General features: G+C 36.5%; 2 protein-coding genes and 1 long non-coding RNA gene across 20 annotated transcripts in view; 2 read left to right on the top strand and 1 right to left on the bottom strand.

Annotated features, from left to right (window-relative positions):
* LOC118730827 (solute carrier organic anion transporter family member 1B3-like) overlaps positions 1 to 3,797 on the top strand; it is a 41,221-nt gene extending 37,424 nt beyond the window's left edge. For all 5 annotated transcript variants that reach the window (XM_036459125.2, XM_045587817.1, XM_045587818.1 and 2 more), the window contains 3 exons: positions 1,213 to 1,277; positions 3,029 to 3,146; positions 3,406 to 3,797. In XM_036459125.2, the coding sequence (XP_036315018.1) occupies positions 1,213 to 1,277; positions 3,029 to 3,146; positions 3,406 to 3,619 (397 nt within the window). In that variant the 3' untranslated portion in view covers positions 3,620 to 3,797. The remainder of the gene's footprint in view (positions 1 to 1,212; positions 1,278 to 3,028; positions 3,147 to 3,405) is intronic.
* Positions 3,798 to 6,612: 2,815 nt separating this feature from the next.
* LOC123653161 lies at positions 6,613 to 7,893 on the top strand. The gene is made up of 2 exons (XR_006742801.1): positions 6,613 to 6,734; positions 7,711 to 7,893. It is a non-coding gene; the product is annotated as an uncharacterized LOC123653161 (long non-coding RNA).
* Positions 7,894 to 8,364: 471 nt separating this feature from the next.
* Positions 8,365 to 22,608, bottom strand: part of SLCO1A2 (solute carrier organic anion transporter family member 1A2) — a 54,400-nt gene continuing 40,156 nt past the window's right edge. For all 14 annotated transcript variants that reach the window (XM_036459132.2, XM_045587822.1, XM_045587821.1 and 11 more), the window contains 9 exons: positions 21,767 to 21,865; positions 20,838 to 21,056; positions 19,675 to 19,839; positions 18,254 to 18,449; positions 16,487 to 16,652; positions 15,381 to 15,553; positions 13,445 to 13,509; positions 12,792 to 12,909; positions 8,365 to 8,649 (listed from right to left, as the gene is read on the bottom strand). In XM_036459132.2, coding sequence (XP_036315025.1) covers positions 8,436 to 8,649; positions 12,792 to 12,909; positions 13,445 to 13,509; positions 15,381 to 15,553; positions 16,487 to 16,652; positions 18,254 to 18,449; positions 19,675 to 19,839; positions 20,838 to 21,056; positions 21,767 to 21,865 — 1,415 coding nt within the window. In that variant the 3' untranslated portion in view covers positions 8,365 to 8,435. The remainder of the gene's footprint in view (positions 8,650 to 12,791; positions 12,910 to 13,444; positions 13,510 to 15,380; positions 15,554 to 16,486; positions 16,653 to 18,253; positions 18,450 to 19,674; positions 19,840 to 20,837; positions 21,057 to 21,766; positions 21,866 to 22,608) is intronic.

Genomic DNA, 22,608 nt, shown 5'->3' on the forward strand with positions numbered 1-22,608 from the left:
CTTTGGTGTTTTTCAGGCCATCCATGCTCCCTGGCAACCCAAGTGGAGGCCCTGGTATCTGGGATTTATTTATCTTTTATAATTGAAATTTTGTAGTCTTGATCAGAGGCCAAGGCTGGCCAGAGCAGGCAGAAAGCTTGGCTTCCTCCATCACCGAGGAAACCCAAGCCTCCTGCTTGCTCCATGGCCACAGCTATCTTGATTGAGTTAATTTGCATACTCACTCCTGATTGGCTGGTGGACATGGCTTGTGGGCATAGCAGGTGTATGGTCAATTTGCATGTTTCTCTTTTATTAGTGTAGATAATAAAAACATAATATGCTAATTAGACTGGACAGCCGAACGACCTCCCAGGCATCCTTTTGGATGAAACGGTCCCGGTGGGGGCTGATGCAGAGGTGGTTAGGGGCAATCAGGCAGGCAGGCAGAGTGGTTAGGGGTGATCAGCAGACAGGCAGAGGGGTTAGGGGCTATGATTCAGGCATGTAGGTGAATAGCTAGGAGCCAGCAGTCCACACTGGAAGCAGGTGCAGGTGGGCTGAGCGACCTCTGCCCATGAATTTCATGACTGGGCCTCTAGTTTTATCGTATTGAGCAAGTGGTTAAGATTAACATTACCATTTGTCAAAAATAGGCATTGATCTCTCACTAGCCTTTGATTTTATCAAAAGAAAACTTTTGGGAAGCAGACTCTAAAATAAAAAATTATTAAAATTACACACTAAACTACAGGTATTTTTGACCCCCGCCCCGTGGTTGTATTATGTAGTTCCTAAATCATATTAGTCAACTTTTCTGTTAACGGCAATGACAGAAATAAGATGGTAGGAAGATCTGTGCTGTGACTTAGACCTAAAGTGTGTGCTCATAGCCTGTGTCAACTAAATAGATCACAAAGACTCAATTTCTTCATAGACACAATGGAGTCTGTTCTGACCACTATCTCATAGGATTTCATAAAGACTCAATGTGAAAATGTCTGTTAAATTGTCCTGAAATCATAATGCATTAAATAAATAAGGGAAAATAATTATTATCATTCAGACATTTTCCTTTTAAAACAACTGAAAATATAATTTTAAACAAAGTCAGCTATATTTACGAGTTTTTATTCAACCATGAAGAACAATGGAACAGAAATGTTTTAATACTGAACTCAGTTTCATATTTTAAAGATGTTTAATGAAGTTTTTGCCTTTATTTTATTTCAGAAATGTCCAACCTGAACTGAAATCACTTGCAGTGGGTTTCCATACACTCACTATCCGAGCACTCGGTATGATAAATAGATTATAAATTTAAGATATAAATTTTGACATCAAAGCTCAAAAACAGAGTATAATTAATTTCAAACTTTAAGAAAGTATAAAACTAAGTATGAATAAATTTCATTTCTACTTTTGTGATAAATGAAAAATAACATGCGACAGAGGAAAACTGGGTGAATTAAAAGAGAAATTGCTGATTCTAGTTCAAGTCCATCTTTAACTAGAAAAAGGAATCATATTTGTTTTATACTTTTTCCAGAACAAAAATAGATGGTCTGCAAAGTTTGTTTTGTTTTGTTTCTCTTTCAGACGTAAGAATATTTCTTCCCACAAACAGAGTGGAAGGCTTTCCTTTTACCCTGAGAGCATTAGTACCCCCAGTAGCACAGCAGGGGCCTGGGAATCCAGTCAGACTGAGACTACAAAACAACAGAAGTGGACTTCACTTCCCACTGCCTCTTTCTCTAGGGTGGGGCAGCTAATTTTTATCAGAAGTTTAAAGTGCAGGAGGAAATGACAACTAAAAGAAATGAGCATGTTAGACTAAGGGAGTGTTTTGAATGAAAGCTGGGGAAATTTCAGGGTTTGTTGTTTCCTGTCTCCAGATCCAATGGAGAGGCTTTCCTCCATAATCTAGAGCACAGAAGCTAGTGGAGGAACATAGAATTTGGGGAGCCGGATATGCTGGAATGAGACTGAGAATAAAGGAAGTTCCTCTGGTGACATAAAATAGAACAAAAAAAAAGAGAAATTTTGTCATCCTAGTTTGTGAGCATCCTATTTTGATATGTCCAAAATATGACACAATGGAACCTACCTGCTTCTATGGGAAAAATACCTACTGACTACCAACTCAAAAACAATTGGGGAGGAAGTCTTGGTGTGGGCTCTTTACCTTTTAATTAAAAAAAAAAAAATAGTTGAAAATCTCCTGCTTTGGCAGCAGTTAAGCTGAGAGCTTTTTCACTTCCATGTGAAGCTATGTCTAATTCCACTCTTCCAGCTCTCGTTGCAAAAAAAAAAAAGGGGGGGGGGGGGCTAGCCATCTTGGCTCAATGGATAGAGCATTGGCCTGCAGACTGAAGGGTCTCGGGTTCAATTTCCATCAAGGGCACATGCCTGGGTTGTGAACTCAATCCCCAGTCCCAGGTGAGGCAGCCAATCAATGATTCTCTATCATCATTGATGTTTCTATCTCTCTCTCCCTCGTCTCTCTGAAATCAATAAATTTTTTAAGGGGGGGGGGGTAATGAAACAATATAACGTTCATATTTTATAAACCAAGTTCTTCTTTTCACCAATCAGGCTTAAATTAATTGGCACTATAAGAAGAATAGAGAATACAGGCATATGTTTCTATTTGTGGTGTTGGGGTGAGGGTTGATAAAAGATGTGTGTGCTATTATATATGGTTCCAGTTTTTGAAATTCGTTTTTAAAATTTTTTCTTATTAAATTTATTCTGATGATATTGGTTAATAAGATTATATGTTTCAAGGATACACGTTTATGATATATGATCTCTATATTGCATTATGTGTCTACTACCCAAAGTCAAATCATTCTGTCAACCATATATTTGACCCCTTTTACCCTTTGAGATTCCCAATAATCTTAATTCTTGAGTAGAGATCGGCTAAAACAATGGGAGAGTTCTGCAAAGTTCTTAACTTTTTATTTAATCCCGAATATATCAATGTGGATCACACCATTACATTTGAGCAGTGTTCCTTGGATTGACATCTCACCTCATGTTGCAGGAGGAATTCTAGCTCCTATATATTTTGGGGCTCTGATTGATAGATCGTGTATGAAGTGGTCCATCAGTAGCTCTGGGAAGCAAGGTTCTTGTAGGATCTATGATTCCACTCTTTATGGGTAAGTTGTCATTAATATATTTTATTAATTTGTTTTTCTTTGATTATATCAATTAAATATCCCATTTAAAATAATTTAAAAATTCTTTGTACTCCAATAAAAAGAATAACTAGAATTGCTGCCTTAATATTTTTATGTATACTTTCAAACACCATTTGTTTGTTTTCTCCCTTTAAGGTCTTCTGAATACTGGAGAGAAGCATTGTAAAGTGTTTCACACATTTTAAAATAAAAATTGACTTTTTTTCTCTTTTCACAGAAAGACCTTCTTGGGCTTGATTGAGAGCTTAAAATTCACAACAGTTATTTTGTTTATTATATTTATTTATGCTATGAAAAAAGTATATAAAGGAAAAGATACCAAGGCATCAGAAAATAGAAGAAAATCTGTGAATGAAGCAAATGTAGAATTCTTAAATAATGATGTTTATTTTGAACCTTCTGCCAAAGCCAACTGTGAATCACATATGTAAGGGTTAAAAAAAAGTCTTTTCTTTCTGGGTTTCCAACAAACATTGCATTAATTCAATAGGATATTATTTTTGTGTGTTTTTCCTGGTCCTTTTACTAACTATTCCCATATTCTTTACATATGATGAGACAATGAATTACCCATGAATTTATAATAATTAAACAAACTATAAATAAAAATGAATGTGAGCACTCATTATTATGTGACTACATTTGTGGTTAAGATTAGAATATATGAACCACACAAATTTAAAGTGAGAATAGTATGTAAGAGAAGAAAAAGTACGTGTGTAACTCAATAAAGCAAGTGACTAGAAAATAGGTAGAGGTAAAAAAAAAAAAAAAAAAAAAAAAATGAAGAGAGAAATTCATAGCCTAAATAAGGAGAAAAGCCTTAAACCTTTTCTAAAGAACAAAGCAGTGTGGATTGCCAGAAGCTAATTCCAGCATGTTATATATGCAAGAAGTTTCAACAAAAGGTTGGTGGAACCTTCTGGTTTATTCAGCAAAGCTGAATCATCTGGAATGGCTAAGGGCATTTCTCCAAACCTAAAAGGATGCAAAAATGATTGCTTGCTGCCAGACAGCTGAGGGCATTTTAATCTACAAGTTATTGCCTCCTGCTGGCCAAACACCTGAACAGCCAAAGGCAGTTCCCCAAAAAACAATGCCTATAGTATACTAAACCAGTGTTTTTCAACCTTTTTTGGGCAAAGGCACACTTGTTTCATGAAAAAAATCACGAGGCACACCACCATTAGAAAATGTTAAAAAATTTAACTCTGTGCGTATATTGACTATATATAAAGTAATTCTCTTGAATAGGAATCAAATAAACACAAAGAAAGTATTTTATAATTACTTTATTATGAAATATTAAGTAAACAAAATAGTGAAAAATTATAAAATTCTTGTCTTGTCTGCACCTACGGCACACCAGGCAACATCTCGCAGCACACTAGTGTGCCACGGAACAGCGGTTGAAAAATGCTGTACTAAACTTTGCCTTTGATGTGTATATCTGCTTTGCCTTAGGAGAATTTGTGTTAATAAAGAGCAAGGGGTCCTGAGACAGATAGAACTTGGTTCCTACAGCCAAGCTCCTCTGGCTACTCCATGGATTACAAATTTATATTATATTTCTAGTCTCTTGATTAATTAAGAGCAGCCCCTTCTCCAGATATTTTGAATCCTAACAGCAGCAGAGAAAGACCAAGACTGCGATAATGGATCACATTGCTAAAGTCCAAAGTCTACTATAATGGAGGATTAAGGCCATCATGCCATCTGTCACTCATGTATTAAGTCATATCTTTCACAGACCTTAATTAAATTTGTCTAGCAACCCGCTAATACATCTTCTTCCAACCTCCCATTAAAATACTGCTGAGGAAATAAACAAAAATTTGCAAACTATGGTTGTCAGACAATTACAGAATGTGTTGTTTATTTTGAGCTTGGGGAAATGAAGTAAGAAAAACTGATGGTAACTTGAAAAAGCAAATGCCATTTAACAGATGTGTCTTCATTTTATCTATCTTCTCTCTGGAGGAAGTGGAGTCTGCACCAGCTAATATTTAAAATTTTAAATATATTTTTATTGATTTTAGAGAGAAAGGAAAGAAGAGTGCCATTGCAAATGGTAATATTTTATTGTTGTTTTTAATGGCCAAATAATATTCCATTGTGTAAATGTATCACAACTTTTTTTAATCTACTTATCTATGGATGGGCAGCACTTGGGTTGCTTCCACATCTTAACTATTATAAATAAGGTTGTAATGAACATGTAAATGCATATATTCTTTTGAAAGTGTTTTGGGTTTCTTTGGATATATTCCCAGAAACAGAATTGCTGTGTCATAAGGCAGTTCCATTTTTAGTTTTTTGAGGAACGTTCCACACTATTTTCCATAGTAGCTGCACCAATCTGCATTCCCACCAACAGTGCACAAGTGTTCCCTTTTTGCCACATCCTCACAACACTTGTTGTTTATTGATTTATCAATGATAGCCATTCTGACAGGTATAAGGTAACATTTCCTTGTGGTTATAATTTGCATTTCTCTGATGATTAGTGGCATTGAACATCTTTTCATATATCAATATGTCATCTTTTAAGAAGTGTCTATTCAAATCCTCTGCCCATTTTAAATAGTATTGTTTGGCTCATTTTGGTGTTAAATTATATGAATTATTCATAAATTTCATACAACCCCTTATCCAATGTATCATTGGCAAGTGTTCTACCATTCTTCAAACTTTCAACCAGAGGCTCTTACCTACATTCAGGGACGTTCTAAGTGAATTCTGGATTACAGCTTCTACCAGTCTAGAAACATTCTCATTTTCCTTATATTCTACATAAGTAACCATAGTACATTGAGACCCTCTTCTCCCTTTCTTCTTTTCTACATTCTCCTCACCATTGGGGACTTATGTCATTTTTATATATTGACTCTAATTTCAATGTGATGAAGAATAAGGAGGAAGATACACATGGATGTTCATTATTAACCTCATTAATCCCATCTCCATTATTATCCATAAGGCTCTTGTTTTATATCTTCTATAGATTATGAAGTAATACTCTGAGTATGTTTAATTTTTGTTTGTTTTATAGAGTAGATTTGATTTTAAATGTTCATCTTGAATTTTATTAACTTCAGTTTTATAAGAAAAGCTACTTTTTAAAACTTTCATTCTCTAAGATATTTTATGGAAAATTAGTGTTTGTACACTAACTTGGGACACTGTGAATGGTATGACCATTGGTCTAAAGAGGCCTCATGAATCTGGCAAAGTGTTTCTTTGATGATATCTTCACAACAATCTTTAAGAACTAGTGTCTTTCTAATATGACCCTTTCATTCTTTGGCTCAGACACTTGTGTTTAAGAAAAAGTAATCTGGTTTGAATTGCTGAAAATAAAATTCCAACAATCTTTGCTACATGATTTTTAATAACCTGATTCAGTTTGTCAGTTTACTGAACAAAATGAGCAAATATATGGCATGAATAATAAAGCAGAGAATGGGTTGAAAGCATGTGATGGCACATTGATGAGGAAACTATTTTCAAAGTCATATCTAGAATAAATAGTAGTTAAAGAATAATGTTACCTAATAAAAGAGTAATATGCAAATTAATCATCACTCCACTACACCCACCAGCCATGCCCACCAGCCCTGCCCACCAGCCAATCAAAGTGAGAATACAAATAAACCCAACCAAGATGGCTACAGCCACAGAGAGCAGGAGGGAGGCTTGGGTTTCCCTAAAAACAGAGGAAGCCAAGCTCCCCCCTGCCCTTGCCAGCCTAAGCCTCCACAAAGTTTCAATTATAGAAGGTAAGCAAATCCAAACAGAAATGGCTGCAGCCACGACGGGAGCAGGAGGGTTGGCTCCACTCCAGGCTACAAAGTTTCAATTGTAGAAGGTAAATAAATTCCAGATACCAGGGCCTCCGCTTGGGTCGCCAAGGGGCATGGCTGTCCTGCAAACCATCACAGGCCCCTCGCCCAGGCTGTCCCACACCTCAAGGAAACACCCACCCTGATCTGAGACAGCTTTCAGGGAAAACCAGCTGGCTCCCACCCATGCACCATGCCTCTATCCTATTTAATAAAAGTGTAATATGCAGATTGACCATCACTACAACACACAAGATGGCTGCCCCCATGTAGTCAAAGATCCTGCCCCCATATGGACACAAGATGGCCAGCAGGGTAGGGCAGTTGAAAGGGAGGGTAGTTGGGGGCAATCAAGCCTGCAGGGGAGGGCAGTTAGGGGTGACCAGGCCTGAAGGGGAAGGCAGTTAGGGGCAAAGAGGCTGGCAGGGGAGCAGTTAGGCATCAATCAGGCTGGCAGGGCAGTGGTTAGGAGGTGATCAGGCTGGCAGGCAGAAGCAGTTAGGGGCAATCAGGAAGGCAGGCTGGTGAGGAGCTGGGAGCCAGCAGTCCTGGTTTGTGAGAGGAATTGGGCCTAAGCAGGCAATCGGACATCCCTTGAGGGGTCCCAAATTGGAGAGGGTGCAGGCTGGGCTGAGGGACACCCCCACTCCATGCAAGAATTTCGTGCACTGGGACTCTAGTTCATAAATAAAAGAAAACAGCATAGGCTTCTTTCAATTGAAAGCAATAAATTTGAATAAAATAAATATTCACATAAGCAGGATGAGAATTCCAGTTTCTAACCCCAATACCAAAACAGATACTCAGTGGAATTAAATAGATTTTCATAACAGGGAATTTTTAGAATCATTTGGAAAAGACAATGCAGGAAGTATATTCTTATTGTATGTAAGTTAAAAGAGAAATTTCTGTTTTAACATAAATATAAAGTTGGCTGTAGGCCTGATCGGGTGGCTCAGTTGGTAGGAGTGCCATCCAGTACACCAAAAGGTTGTGGGTTTGATTCCCAGTCAGGGCACACACCTAGGTTGTAGGTTCTATCACAGGGAGGCAACTGATCAATGTTTCTCACTTTGATGTTCCTACCTCTCTCTCTCTCTCTCCCCCTCCCCCTTCCTATCTAAAGAAATTAATAGAAATATATTCTTGGGCGAGGATTAACAAAAAATTTTTAAATAATAAAGCTGGCCCTAATATCCAGTCCTTAGGGTTGTTATAAATGTCCATCTAAGGAAAACCTCAAGTGCCACTGATGGCTCAGAAATACCATCAGTGAACTCTTTGTTTTTTACCCTAAGTGGAAAAACTTTTTTAGGTTCCTAGACAAGAAAAGGTTACCTGCAGTACCTTTATTGGTCTTTGCAAACAATTAAGTTATAGAGTGTTCTTCAACTCTGGGAGGATATTACATTTTAGTTTTCAATACATCATTACTCGAAACTTTGGAAGTTTGGTCCATTTCTTGGCACTCATTCCCTGTAACCTTTGCCTCTATAGGCATAGCTCCTGAAGTGGTATTTTCACCAGGTAGAGGACGCTTCCTCAAAATAATTAAGATAAAAATCCCTGGAATATAGCTTAATCCTCTTAGTGCTGCTGGCAATCCAAGGTAGAGGTGTCTGTCAAAAAACAAAAGTTGAAACATATTAAATTTTATATAGACAGTATGGTGAATACCAACTAGTTCTGTAGATCTTTAATTATCGATATTTTATTCCCATAAGAACAACAGCAGCTAATTGTTTTGCATGTTGATCATACATACGCAACTTTGCTGAACTCGCTTATTAATTTTTGTTAAAATGGTTTCTTTAGAATTTTTCATCCAGAAAATCCAATTTTTTTTTCTGATCTTTCAGTATTATTTTTATTTGTTTACACTGACTAGACATTCCAACTTAAATTGAATACTGATAGTGATTGCATTTCTAGGCCAGTGTTTAACAAAAATACTCCTAAAGAATCACCCTTATCAACAGATCACCAAAGATTTGTAAAGCTTGGACTCAGTGCTTTTAAAGATGGGAATTTTGATAGATTCAATTTAAATTGCTATAAAATATTCATGTTTTTATATACTTATAGTAAAATTTTGGTAATATATCATATATTTGTTTAGAAAATTCTCATTCAATTTGTTTCCAACTTGTTATATCTAAAACCCATAAGTAACTGTACTTATATTAATATTCCCTTTTTCATTTTTAATCCTCACTGGAAAATATTTTTTATTGATTTGAGAGAAAGAGAGCAAAAATGGGTGGAGGGACATTGATGTGAGAGAGAAATATCAATTAATGCCTTCTGTACATGCTCTGACTTGGAATCAAAGTAAAATCTAGATATGTGCCTTCACCAGGAATCAAACCTGCTATTTTTTGATGAATGAGATGATTCTTCAACCAACTTTTTCATTCATAATACTGTTTATTTGTGTTACCTCTCTTTATTGACTTTCTAAATTAACTGCCATTATTATATTTTAAAGTTTGCAAAAACACAACTTTTTTTTTTGTTACATCTATGTTATGTAGCCTATTAATTTCTGCTTTGTATTTTCATCTTTTTACTTCTAAAATGTAATTTTATTATGAAACATTCCAAGAGTACAGGGAAAAATATTAAACAAGTCTTAACTCACTATCAAGGTTTTTTAAATTAATAAATTTTGCTACTTTTATTTCAGATCAATTTAGCAGAAAATACTAATACATTTAAGTCCTCTGTGTACCCTATAATCCTAATGCTTTCTAACCCATCCCAGATATAACATTATGTTGAATATCATTAATTTTGTTCCTCATTTATTTTTAAAGTTTTACAAAGTATATATATGTATACATTTATGGTTTATACAATTATTTTATGTGTTTTTTTAAATAATTGGCATAATACTGCCCCATTAGGAGAACTTAATTCAAATTTAAACCAAATTCTGATATCCAAAATAGAAAGAGAAAAATGGAAGAGTTTTGTTCAAAAACTTGTTAATATCCTGTGTTTTGTTCAAAATCAGATTTTGATTAACAAAAAAAAGAAAAGAAAAAAAAAAGCCTTTAAGAGACATAAAGAATATTGTGACAGTGAAATTTAATGAGAGAGAACAAGTATCACTTTGGAGATCAGAGGTATTTGGTGAAAGGAAGTAAGGATTCAAGCTAGTAAGATGCTAAAATGATGGAGGATGAAATGGGACACTTTAGATCAGCAATTTTTAGCTGTGTGCAAGAATTTTTAAAACATGTGATCCCTGTTTAGTCAAGGGCACTGACCTCTTTTCCCTTAAATTTACAAATAAAAAAAATTATAACAATCAATACAACAATAGCTGTCCAGTATGAATAAATCAAAATTAACTTTTCTTTTGTCAAATTGGCAAATATAAATATATATATATATACATATATACACACACACACACACACACACACACACACATATATATATATATATATATATTTGTTGTGCTGCAGAATTTTAGTAATTAGTTTATATGAAAAGAAAAGGATTAAAATTGCTGCTTTAGAGAATAAAATAATTTCGATAGATAGCTCATGTATAGCCATTACTTTCAATAATGCATTGACTGCAAACAATTAAACAAACAACATTTTGAAAGGCTAAGTTAGAAAATCATCCATTTTAAATTTATCAAGTACTTTGAAAATATTGAGAAAATGGAGTTCTAGCACATAAATAAAAGGGGATATAGGATCAATATCTATTCTGAAAACAAAACAATAAGTAGACTAGTCACTTGGCAAAGAAAATATTAGACGTTAGAGGTCTGGTGCACAAATTTATGCACCAGTGAGGTCCCTTGGCCTGGCCTACAGGATGGGGCCGAAACCAGCTCCCCAACATCCCCTGAGGGGTCCCGAATTGCAAGAGGGTGCAGGCCAGGCTGAGGGACCCCACCAGTGCATGATCAGGGCCAGGGAAGGATGCAGGAGATTGGCTCTAGGGCATGTCCTGATTGGACAGATCCCAGCAGCAAGTTAACCTACTGTGTTTCCCCAAAAATAAGTCATCCTCCGAAAATAAGACCTACTTACAGGTTTCCTTCTGAGTGAAATATAAGGCGCCCCCCCCCCCCCCTGAAAACAAGGCACCCCACCCCCCCAGGCTAAACATGAGAGACTTGGTCCACTGATTCTGAAAGAAATGGAGTCACAAGAAATTCACCACAAAATTCAGGAATTGGATTGTTATGATGATGTTCCAGAAGATGATGACATGACTGTCAATGAATAAATGAGTAAATTCTTGATACTGTAGAATTCAGTTTGTCTGGTTTATGTTGACAAGTACCATACTACCATACCATATACAGGTAATAAATTTCCTTTATTTTCATTTAACAATAAATGTGTACCGTATTCTTCTTCATGAAAAAATAAGACATCCCCTGAAAATAAGACCTAGCACATCTTTGGGAGCAAAAATTAATATAAGACATTGTCTTATTTTTGTGGAAACAGGGTACCAGTCGGAGCATTTGCCCCCTGATGGTCAGTGCACATCATAGCAACTAGTTGACCAGTCAACTGTCTGCCCCCTGGTGGTCAGTGCACATTATAGTAAGTGGTTGAGTGGCCTTAGCATATCATTAGCATTCTAGTGGCCCAGTGCATGAAATTCGTGCATGGGGAGGGGTGTCCTCAGTATAGCCTGCACCCTCTTCAATCTGGAATCCCTCGAAGGATGTCCTGCTGCCAATTTACAGGAATCGGGCCTAAATTGGCAGTTGGACATCCCTCTCACAATCTGGGACTGCTGGCTCTAGCCACTTACCTTCCTGCCTGCCTGCCTGATTGCCCCTAACCACTCTGCCTGACAGCCTGCTTGCCCAAAATTGCCCCCCATACTGGCCTGCTTGCCCCCAAATGCACTCCACCAGCCTGATCACCTTCAACTGCCCCCGCCTCCCCTATTGGCCTGCTCACTCCCACCTCCCCTTCTGCCCCCCTGTTGGCCTGCTCACTCCAAACTGCCCCCTCCTGCTGTCCTGATAACTTCCAACTGGCCCCCTGCTGGTCTGCTTATCCCCAGCGGCTCCACCCCCAACCAACCTGGTCACCCACAACTGCTGTCTCATCATGGCCTGATCACTCCCTGGCAACACAAGCTCCCAGCCCCTCCTTTCTTTCTTTCTTTCTTTTTTGCTTCCAGCCAGCCCCTGCCTCCTTGAGTGGAGGCCAGGGCTGGCTGGAAGCAAGTATCTGGGATTTATTTATCTTCTATAATTAAAACTTTATAGCCTTGAGTGGAGGCAGGGGCCATCCAGGGCAGATGGGAAACTTGGCTTCCTCCATTGCCAGGGGCAACCCAAGTCTCCTGCTCACTCCAGTTCTGTGGCTGCCACCATTTTTAATGGGACTTATTTATCTTCTACAATTAAAACTTTGTAGACTTGAGAGGATGCCAGGGCTGGCCAGGGCAGGTGGAAAGCTTGGCTTCCTCCATCACCAGGGAAACCCAAGCCTCCTCCTCATTCCAGCTCTGTGACCGCTTCCATCTTATTTGGGTTAATTTGCATACTCTCCTGATTGGCTGGTGGGTGTGGCTTGTGGACATAGCAGAAGTATAGTCAATTTGCATGTTTCTCTTTTATTAGTATAGATTATGTTTTGATTGGTTGAATGGCTGACCAGACAACCAGAGACTTAGCATATTGGGCTTTTATTATATAGGATGATTGGTGACATTTTATGCAGTCTATGCTAAGAAAATAATTCTTTTTAAAAATTATTATCTTTACCTGAAGTTGGTGGAATCATATATCCTGCATGCTCCTGACTCACCACATTTAAAAGTTGCCCAATGTAAACATGTGGTGTCCATTAAAGCTCCAAAATATATAGGTGCAGGGATTCCAGCTACAATAAAAGAGAGAAAGAAAACTCTATCAAGAAGGTAAGAATTAAGATGCATTATACTGTTTGGGAGAATTTTAATTTCCTCTATTTAAAGAACCAACAAAATTAACAATATCTAAATTTAATACTTGACTTTTTTTTAGAGAGATTAGAAATTACTTTTACTTTTAAAGTTTCTAGATTATAAAGGATAAGTAATCTTGTGGACAAATGCAACAAGAAACTATTGATAGAGAAAAACATTGAATTCATGATTATATTTTTTTCTGCAATGTTTTAACATAGGATTTCCAGTTCATTTGATTTTTAAATCCAATAGATGAAAAGTAGAATTAAGTTTAAATAGGACTTTTTTTAAGTAAAAGAGGGAAGTTCTCTAGTCCTTCTTGCACTTCATCCTCATACTAATTACAGAATGCTATCTAAAGTGGAAAGGATATTTGCTAGACTCTTACTCTGATAGAGTGAGTTAATTTACTTAGTATTTAATAATGGTCTGATATATAATAATATTGGGAAAAATTACTATTTTTACCAAATACTCTTGTGGAAAATGCATGCACTCCCACACCAAGAGACTTCTCTTCAGGCTTAATACACCTAAAAGAGAAATGAATTCACAAATAAAATAATGAAATTTTAAAACTACCATATGCAATGGTGGAATATTTCTCAGCAATAAAAAATGACTGAAATGTTGTCATTTGCAAAAACATAGATGGACCTAGCGGATATTACGTTAAATGAAGTAAGTCAGACAGAGAAAGACAAGTACTATATGTTTTCACTTATATATGGAATCTAAAAAAATAATACAAATGAATAAGCAAATCAAAGCAGAAGCAGACACATACAATAGATGCAAAGAACAATGTGATGGTTGCCAGAAGATAGGGGTTGTGGATTGTGTGAAATGTTTTAAAAATAAAGCAACTTTGGCCTTGTCAGGGTGGCTCAGTGGTTGAGCATTGACCTATGAACCAGGAGGACACAGTTCGATTCCCAGTCAGGGCACATGGCCCCATGTGAGCTAAATTTCCAGTGGGAGGCACGTGCAGAAGGCAGCCAATCAATGATTCTCTCTCATCATTGATGCTTCTATCTCTCTCTCTTCCTTCCTCTCTAAAATCAATACAAATATATTTTTTAAATCAAATAAAGCCATTTTTTAAAAAATAAATAAATAGATTAATTTCTTTTTTCTTAACTTTTATTTATTGATGAGAGAGAGAGAGAGAGAGAGAGAGAGAGAGAGAGAGAGAGAGAGAGATTGACATTGATTTGTTGCTCCACTTATTTATGCATTTAAAGGTTGACTATTTATTGTATGTGCCTTGATTGGAGCTCTAACCCACAACCCTGTCTTATTATAGCAATGATGCTCTAACCAAGTAAGCTACCTGGCCAGAGACTACTATCATAATTTCTTCAATCCTATCTTTGCACAGGATTCTTTGTGTATTAGTAACACACTGAGCATTAGAATTTCCTTGCATGATCTAGTCTTGGTTATTCAAGGCCTGATTATCCAGTTTGTAGCCTGTATAGTAAGTAGCCAGCACTTCTGGTTCTTGGCATTTTACCCAAAACTTTTCCTCATTCATTTCTATCAGAAAGTTGTCAAAGGAGAAAATATTCCATATCAGTTCATTTCTATCCTCTCATTGAAGTAATATTGATAGTTCTGATTCTAATGGTTCAACCTTTAGCCTAAAACAAGAACAATGCATCCCCAGCTATTTTTGAATTATTTGTATTAGCAAAATACAGGAAAGCCAATAATTTACACAAGTAAATGCAACGGGGAAAGAAATAATAAAAATTTTCCAAGGAAAGTGATGAAAAACTCCAAAGCAAACATATGTTAAGTGATTTGGTATAATTTCAAGTCACACTGATGTCTTTTTCTCTCGAGAAATTCTCCCACCTTTTCACTGTTGCCTGAAATGCCTGTAAGTAGAAATGAAGACTATAATTCTCCAGTGCCACTATTTGTGCCTCACTCGTTTCAGCATCAGCAGTGCTACCCGCTCGAAGAATTCACATGGAGAGCTCCTCTGTATTCCATTTCCTTCCCTGATTAAATAAGGGCTAAGAAAATAAAAGCCACTTTCTTCACAAAAGGATGCAATACATTTTTATTTTTTTTAGCAAAAGCATCATCTTATTGGTATTTCCTTGTAACCTTATGACATAGATGTGTCTCTTTTTGTGTTAAACAATTAGAATTTCCCTAAATTAACTCTTAAAAATAAGAAATAAAAGAAACAGAGGGAAAAGTCAACAGATGAACATTTGTAGGGCTACCTTTAAAATTTCACAAAATTCAATAATGCTTTAATGCAAAACTCTTAGTGAATGACATATTAAAGCATTGAATTCCTAGGCCGTGAGCTCCATCGGGCTTTCTGAGAAAGTTGCCTTAATAAGTGACCAGAAAGGAATCTAAATAAAAAAAATAATTTGTGTACCTCAGGAGAACCATATATCCAGGTATGGCAGATAAAGAGTAAATGAAGCTGCTGATTGATGACAAGATTAAATAGTACTGGAGCATCATGGAACAGTCATGTCCTTTGTCACACAGCCCAAGAACTGCAGATGAATTTCCTGAGGTTTGAATGCAGCTACAGTTATGGAACATCTGTCAAAAAATAATACATTATCCTCTTTAAGGAAGAAAAATCTTAAACACAGATCTCAAATAATTTTTACATTCCCCATTGGATCAAAATGGAGGCTGTATATTCCCTTTATTTGCATCTCCTTTATAGTGTCTCTCAGGATCTTAACAAAAAGTGAAAAAACATAGAGGGATAGTTTCAGAAACATGGCATTTCTCTCTAAATATATGGAGTACATTTGCAATAGTTCACCTATCCTGAAGTCATGCTTTTAAAAAAGACTTACTGTTTTGTCACAATACTAAGTATGAGAAACAAAATTTATTCCAGAATGCTCAGTTGAAATATTTAGATAATTAAGATAAGTAAAGCTTTGTTTTTGTATATATACTGTATATATATAGTTTATTTCAAAAACAGAGTAAAGTTCATTCTTTTTGGAATTCTTGTATGTTTCCAGGTTTTAATAAGACTCAAAATTTATATTTACTATTATCACCAGCCAACATTTTTAGACAAGAAAACATGCCTAAATCCACCTTACAAAGCTCTCAGAATGCAGAACACATAGGTAACATGTGCATACGTATGCACAGAAAAAAAAACTCCAGCAAAACAATTAACTGGATGCTTGAGATCAAGCTGTCAACTTTATCTCAATGATAAAACTATTTCAGCCCAGAGAATTTTTAAAACAAATTATCTGAGTAATAATGTCAACTGCTATAAAATTAAAGATCAGTGCTCAGACACTCTAAAATAAGACCTAGGAAGTAAAAGATAAATCAAGTGAGCATATGAAAAAAAATGTTTATTTTTTTTTACAAACTAATTTGGTTTAGGCGAAAGACTATAATTGTACTTTTATCAAATGTGGGCCCAGTTCAGTTGGAAAGTGCCAATATAGTTCATAAATCAAAAATGTTGTTTAAAGAGCCAATAGGTTATGTTACCATGTTCACTCCTGTTCCAACAAACGTCTCACAACCAGCAAGACAAGCTGACATATATGACAAACCATTGCTTCCACACACGGGGTCCCATGTTTTAGTGGGACAGTTACAACCCAGATTGCAATCATCAAGGATGACATTTCCAATGTATAACTCTTGTTGCATTCTGAAATGAGTTAAAATAATATCATGAATATTGAAAGACTATTAGACCATTTTCTCTTTCTTTTTTTTCATCTAAGTCCACAATTAAATTTTTTCTTCCCCAAAATAGAAACAGAAAACTTCCAACCATCAGAGTGAGGCCTGGGGGTTATAGGTAGGGCATAAAAGATATATGCTTCAGTGACCACATTGCCACTTTTTTCAGTGATTTATTGTACATAAACAAATAGATGATGATCAAAAACCAGTTGAGTGCCTACCATATGGGAGGTGTTTTTCCAAGTATTATTAGAACTCAAAAATAAAGTTGCCCTAATCCCTATGGTTGATCCACATCATAGAAAGTAACCAGAGAGATCATTTTCTATTAATGCAATCTCAAGAGCTCACTTTAAGGTCAAAATGTGGCCCTTCTCAGGGTGGCTCAGTTAGTTCATCTCATGCACCAAAAGGTCACTGGCCCAGGTTACGGGTTCGGGTGCATACGGGAGGCCACCGATAAATGTTTCTCTCTCTCTCTCCATTGATCTCTCTCTAAAATCAATAAAAACACATTTTTAACAAAATCTGTAAGTCCAACATTATAGATAACACATTTAGCTCCAGAAACATAACTACAAAATATGTGTAAACAAATACATTCTTCTAATATAAAACTGTATCAGGAACAATCAGTGCTGCCATCTTGATGACCACCCATCCAAGAAGCCTGGCCAGGAAACCTGGGCTCATCCTACAACCTTACTAAGGCAGGGAGTCAGGCTGGTAGCCTTGCTCTACTGTTCAGTATAGCTGTCTAGCTTCTGACCTCACATCACCAATAACCCTGAGCATCCTCAAAACCCAGCATAACACACTGCCCGACCATGAAGCCAAGCCTATAGCACTGCACAGCCACAGAGCCCAGCCTACAGCCCTACCAATGGCTTAACACAATCAGCAGCCTTACCCAGTCATGGAATCTAGCCAATGACCCCACTTAATCATGCAGCTTATCCTATGGCCTCACTCAGTGAGAGAAAGTGGACTGTGAGCCTGCTTGATCAGGGAGCACAGTTTCTAGCACATCCAACATTCCTATAGACCCAGAAAACCCTCAAAATATAAACCTAAAACTACTGGACAATGATACATAACTATACAAATGAAATACATGAATTTATATGAGTTACTGCATTATGTATCAAGATTGGGTTAAGCTAAATTTAAGCTTATTGTGGAAACATAAAAGTGATTGAGGATGTATGCTCGACTCTTAATTTTACCCATTTCTGAGAATACAAAATATTTAGATAACATATCCCAATGCAACCTAAAACTATAAGTAGTTTCTTTTTATATCACTTTAATATCTAGTAGAATATTACAAAGACATACGCAGAGACACATGTGCAATCATAAACTCACCAACCCTGTGATATATCCCCATCCTCTTTATTAAATCTGGAGCCTGAATACATTTGGTTGTAATTGACAGATGAAGGAAAGATGAAAGACCATAGTTGCTATCATTAGCAAATGGTCTGGTCATGGATTATAATTGGAGAAAATGTGTTATTAACTATTCACATGTATAGCATTATTTATTTAAAAAAAACATACCCTTTATAATCGGTGGTTATGCCAGCAACTGAAGAATCATCACAGATCATGAAAAAACATGAAAAGTAGAGAATAAAATCAATGAAAGATAACCAAAATGCTATGTGGGCAGCTTGTTTGACAGTAATTTTGAACTTTTTCATCATTAATCCGCCGAATATATATCCAATACATATTGGAGGTAAGTTGTAAATACCTATAAATGCAAGAAATGTTATTTACAATGTGACTTAGCAAAGAAACAATATGATATTACTTTTATCTAACTGTAGACTGCAGAAAAGATATCAAGCACGTCTTACATAAAAAAAAAAAACCATTTAGGTCCATTTCACAGTAAATATGGCTGATTTAATTTTATCCCTACTTAGTTACATGCTATCTACAGAGAGATTTTTAAATACCCCTCAATGTCAAAGTATATTTTGAAAATCTATTATCATTCATTTAATTGATAACAGAAGGAGATAAAATGTTATGTAGAATCCAGGCAGAAGCGACAAGTCAAAGATGACCGACCAGTAATTTATTGCTTTCCATTTTGGGGATATATATATATATATATATATATATATATATATATAATTTATATGATTTTGCTGTTATTTATTCCCATTTTAGTTAAGAATTTGGCACAGTTTAAGATACTTTAAAAGGTTACTACCTGTGATTGCCAATTGTATTTACAATGCATGTCTTGCTGCTACTCCTCCTTCCACAAAAGGAAAAAAGAAGGAAAAGGAAAAGACAGCCTTGGGTTGCATTCTTACATAGGATCTGCTCACTGAATTACACTCTTGTAAGAGGTTGTTAAAAATCGATTCCAGAGCCCCACACCAGAGATTCAGTATGTCTGAGTCAGTATGTCTAAGGTGGGTACCAGGTATCTGAACTTTTAACTAACACTCTAGGTGATCTGGATGCAGATAATTTAGGAAATTCACTTTCAAAACTGTAAAGAGATCCTTAGAGAAACCTAAATGGGGAGAGGGGAGGGTGGTGTAGTCATGTGGTCACAAGAAAATCAGAATCTATGGGCTGCAGAGACACCTGAAACCACCAGGGGGACCAGGGGGACCATGAAATTCACGACTGGGAGCCAAGAGTAAAATCTGAGAGTAAAATATTGACTCCTAACGAATTCATTCTTTTACTTTTTTTTTTTTTCCATTAATAGATTGGCTATCTGAAAATTGTAACTAATTTGTGCATTCCTTGAGATTTTCAGAAATGTTTTGAATTTGTGTCTGGAGAGAGAGAGCCTTTGTTGATTTCATTGAAGAGAAGGGAGAAATGTATCAGAGACAAAAATATCCTAACAGATATTAATTTAGGAGTTTCCTAGACCCATCATCACTCTGTTTACCATTTCAGGGGGGAGCAGGGGAGTGGGCTACTAATGCTGAAGAGGACAAACATACCAATGAGAAAGATTGCATCTGAAGTTGACTTCCCATATTGCTGTTCCACATATTTAGGCATGAAGAACATCATATTAATAAATGCATTGAACTGTACCACACTTATTAGCATAAAAAGCATGTAAATTGGGTTGCAAAAAAGACTTTTCATGAATGGTAAAAAATCTGAAAGGGAAGAGAGACAACAATGTCAAACTAACTCATTTCTGCATTTTCTGATAGACTTTTTCTGAAACATCAACTTGCCCTCCAAATTGCTTTCCTGTTTTATAATGCACACATTGCTAACTCTTTTTACTTCTTAGAAGCTGAAGTTATGCCATTGTTGTGGGCAGCTTCTGCAAGTCAGTGACACAGCTGACTAGATAGGTATCATAGCACAATAGTTTTGTCTTCACTAAGTTACTATTGTGTCTTAAGGAAAAACCAAAACATTGTCTGCATTTGTACCATTTCATTTTATCCTTCTAATTAATATCCTCTCTTCTTTAGAGATCATCTGGAATGAAAGATATTTGTCCTATTCTCTAACGTCTGAAAGAAAATCAATTTGATAAAGAAGTTCACACTCTAATATTGATATTATCATTCCTAAACATCTATACTAATAATAGAGGAATATGCAAATTGTCCAGGATGCTTTCACAGTAATGATCCAACAGCAGGCTGTATGCTGCGACAAGGCCAGCAGGGGGGTTAGTGAGGGACAACCAAATGACTGAATAGCAGACTGCGTGGGGCTACCAGGCCAGCAGGGGGGTTAGTGAGGGATGACCAAACGACTGAACAACAGGCTGCGTGGGGCAACCAGGCTGGCGGGGGGGGGGGGGGGGGGGGGGGGGGGGGAAGGGCATGGGAGAGACATTTAGGGGCTACCAGGCCAGCGGGGGTTGCAGTTGGGGGCGGCCAGGACGGCAGGCAAAGGCAGTTAGGGGTGATCAGGCTGGCAGGGGGGACAGTTAGGGGCGATCAAGCAGGCAGGTGAGCAGTTAGGAGACAGTGGTCCCAGATTGTGAGAGGGATGTCCGACATTACTGACTGCTGACTGTTAATGGCAAATTGTCCTAATGTAGCCTAGCATGTTATAGTGCTGACTTAGAGACACATCTACAATATATAAAACAAAAAGTAAATTATATAGTATTTAAAATTTTTATATTTGCCTTTAGTGATTCCATTGTTTTCCTTCTTGACTTCTTTCTGTTTCTCTTCTTTGTCATTTTTTACAATGTCAGCATTATCCTTTGATCCTTCCTTTGCAAGCGTTTTGGGCAAGAAGAAAAAAGGAATGGCAGTGAGCACATTCACCCCTGCACAAATCAAAATGCCGAACCACCATGCACCAACCCAACGAGTATCAATTGGAGTGATAGTCAGCTCATCTGTAAAAAAATATATACACATATTTTTTTTATTAGCTTTAGTCATTTCCTATGTGAACTGCAGAAAAAAAAACTAAATTACTGTTCTCAGGTTCTATCCAAGTATAGTTTGTATACAATTCAAACATTCATAAAAGTTGTCTGACAATGGACACAGATACATGGGCGATGGAGGCTTGCCCGGGATGGGAATGGCTGGCTGCGGAGGGGGGGGGAGGGGGGGGGTTGTCAATTGGGGAAAAAGGAGACATTTGTAAAACTTTAGACAATAAAAAAAAAAGTTGTCTGACAATGCATAGAGTTATAAGAATGTCTAGCAATAAATTTATTTGGAAATATGTTCTATCATGTAAGGAATTTATAAATATGTACTTATTAAATAACTATAAGGTCTAATTATCCAAAATGTTTGCTTAATTAAAGGAAATTCAAATCTATACGCTGAAATCTTTTAAAAAGAAAAAATATGGTTGTGGTGCAGTAGAAAGAGCATTGAATTTTGATTCAGAAGATCAGAATTTTATCTTGCTTTCCTGCTCACTGGTATGAATTGTTCAAAGATTTATTTAAACTCCTCCACTTTAGTTTAAACTCCCGGACAATAGGGAATCTATCTAATTGAGGGTCAAGTAGAGCAACAATAAACATGGTAGCATACCTGAAGTGGCTTTGTGTGCTCTAGACACTAAGACTAGATGTTAATGAATTACCTGTGTCGACAGATCCGGTATCAACATAAACATTTGCACAGAATGATGCTAACAAAAGTCCAAACAAAGGACCAATGATAGCTCCTGTTTCTACAAACCCTAAAAATAAAAGAAAATATAAAGTTATAGTATAGTTATGTACCCACATAAGGAGTTCTAATTCCACAAAGAGGCTCAAAATTGAATTGTTTTTGTTTTAGATATTTTTGCCTTAGTAGTCAATTTTCAAGTAACTTAAGTTGGTGTCCATATACGTAACAAGATTGATTCTGTAAGCATTGAAGAAGGAGCCTTATAACTTAAAACCACTTTCTCTAAGCCTCCAAATTCACTTTTGCCGGGTCACAGGTAAAGACTTGCTAGAGCAGCATAGGGTGGGATCATGGTATCATTTAAGCCACAAGACAGAGTAAGATTATGCATAATAAATTAAAAATATTTAGGGAATCGGAAAACAGCACAAGATGGTGAATCTTAATTTGGCTATAGTGGAAGGTGACATTGATTGATTTTAGAAAAGAAAATTTCAAGAAACAACCAAATGTATCGGGTCTAGTAATAATTAATGTCGTTTTTAAACATTCGTTTAAAATCTTGCTTGGCATTGACTTGTATTTACATCACCTTCAAACACGTGGTATCTACAGAACGTGTGAAGTGCAATTAACAAGTTTTGCTTGAAAAAGTTTGTGTTTGGTTTGGTTTTTGTTGCAAAACTAGGGCTAAGAAGATGGCGGATGAAGAGCATATTCGGCACTGCATGCTTTACGAGTTCCAATTAGGAAGAAAAGCAAGTGAGGCTGCAAAAAAACATCTGTAGTGCTCTTGGTCAAGATGCAGTT

Source organism: Pipistrellus kuhlii, unplaced genomic scaffold, assembly GCF_014108245.1.
Source record: "Pipistrellus kuhlii isolate mPipKuh1 unplaced genomic scaffold, mPipKuh1.p scaffold_m20_p_3, whole genome shotgun sequence".
Lineage (NCBI taxonomy): Eukaryota > Metazoa > Chordata > Mammalia > Chiroptera > Vespertilionidae > Pipistrellus > Pipistrellus kuhlii.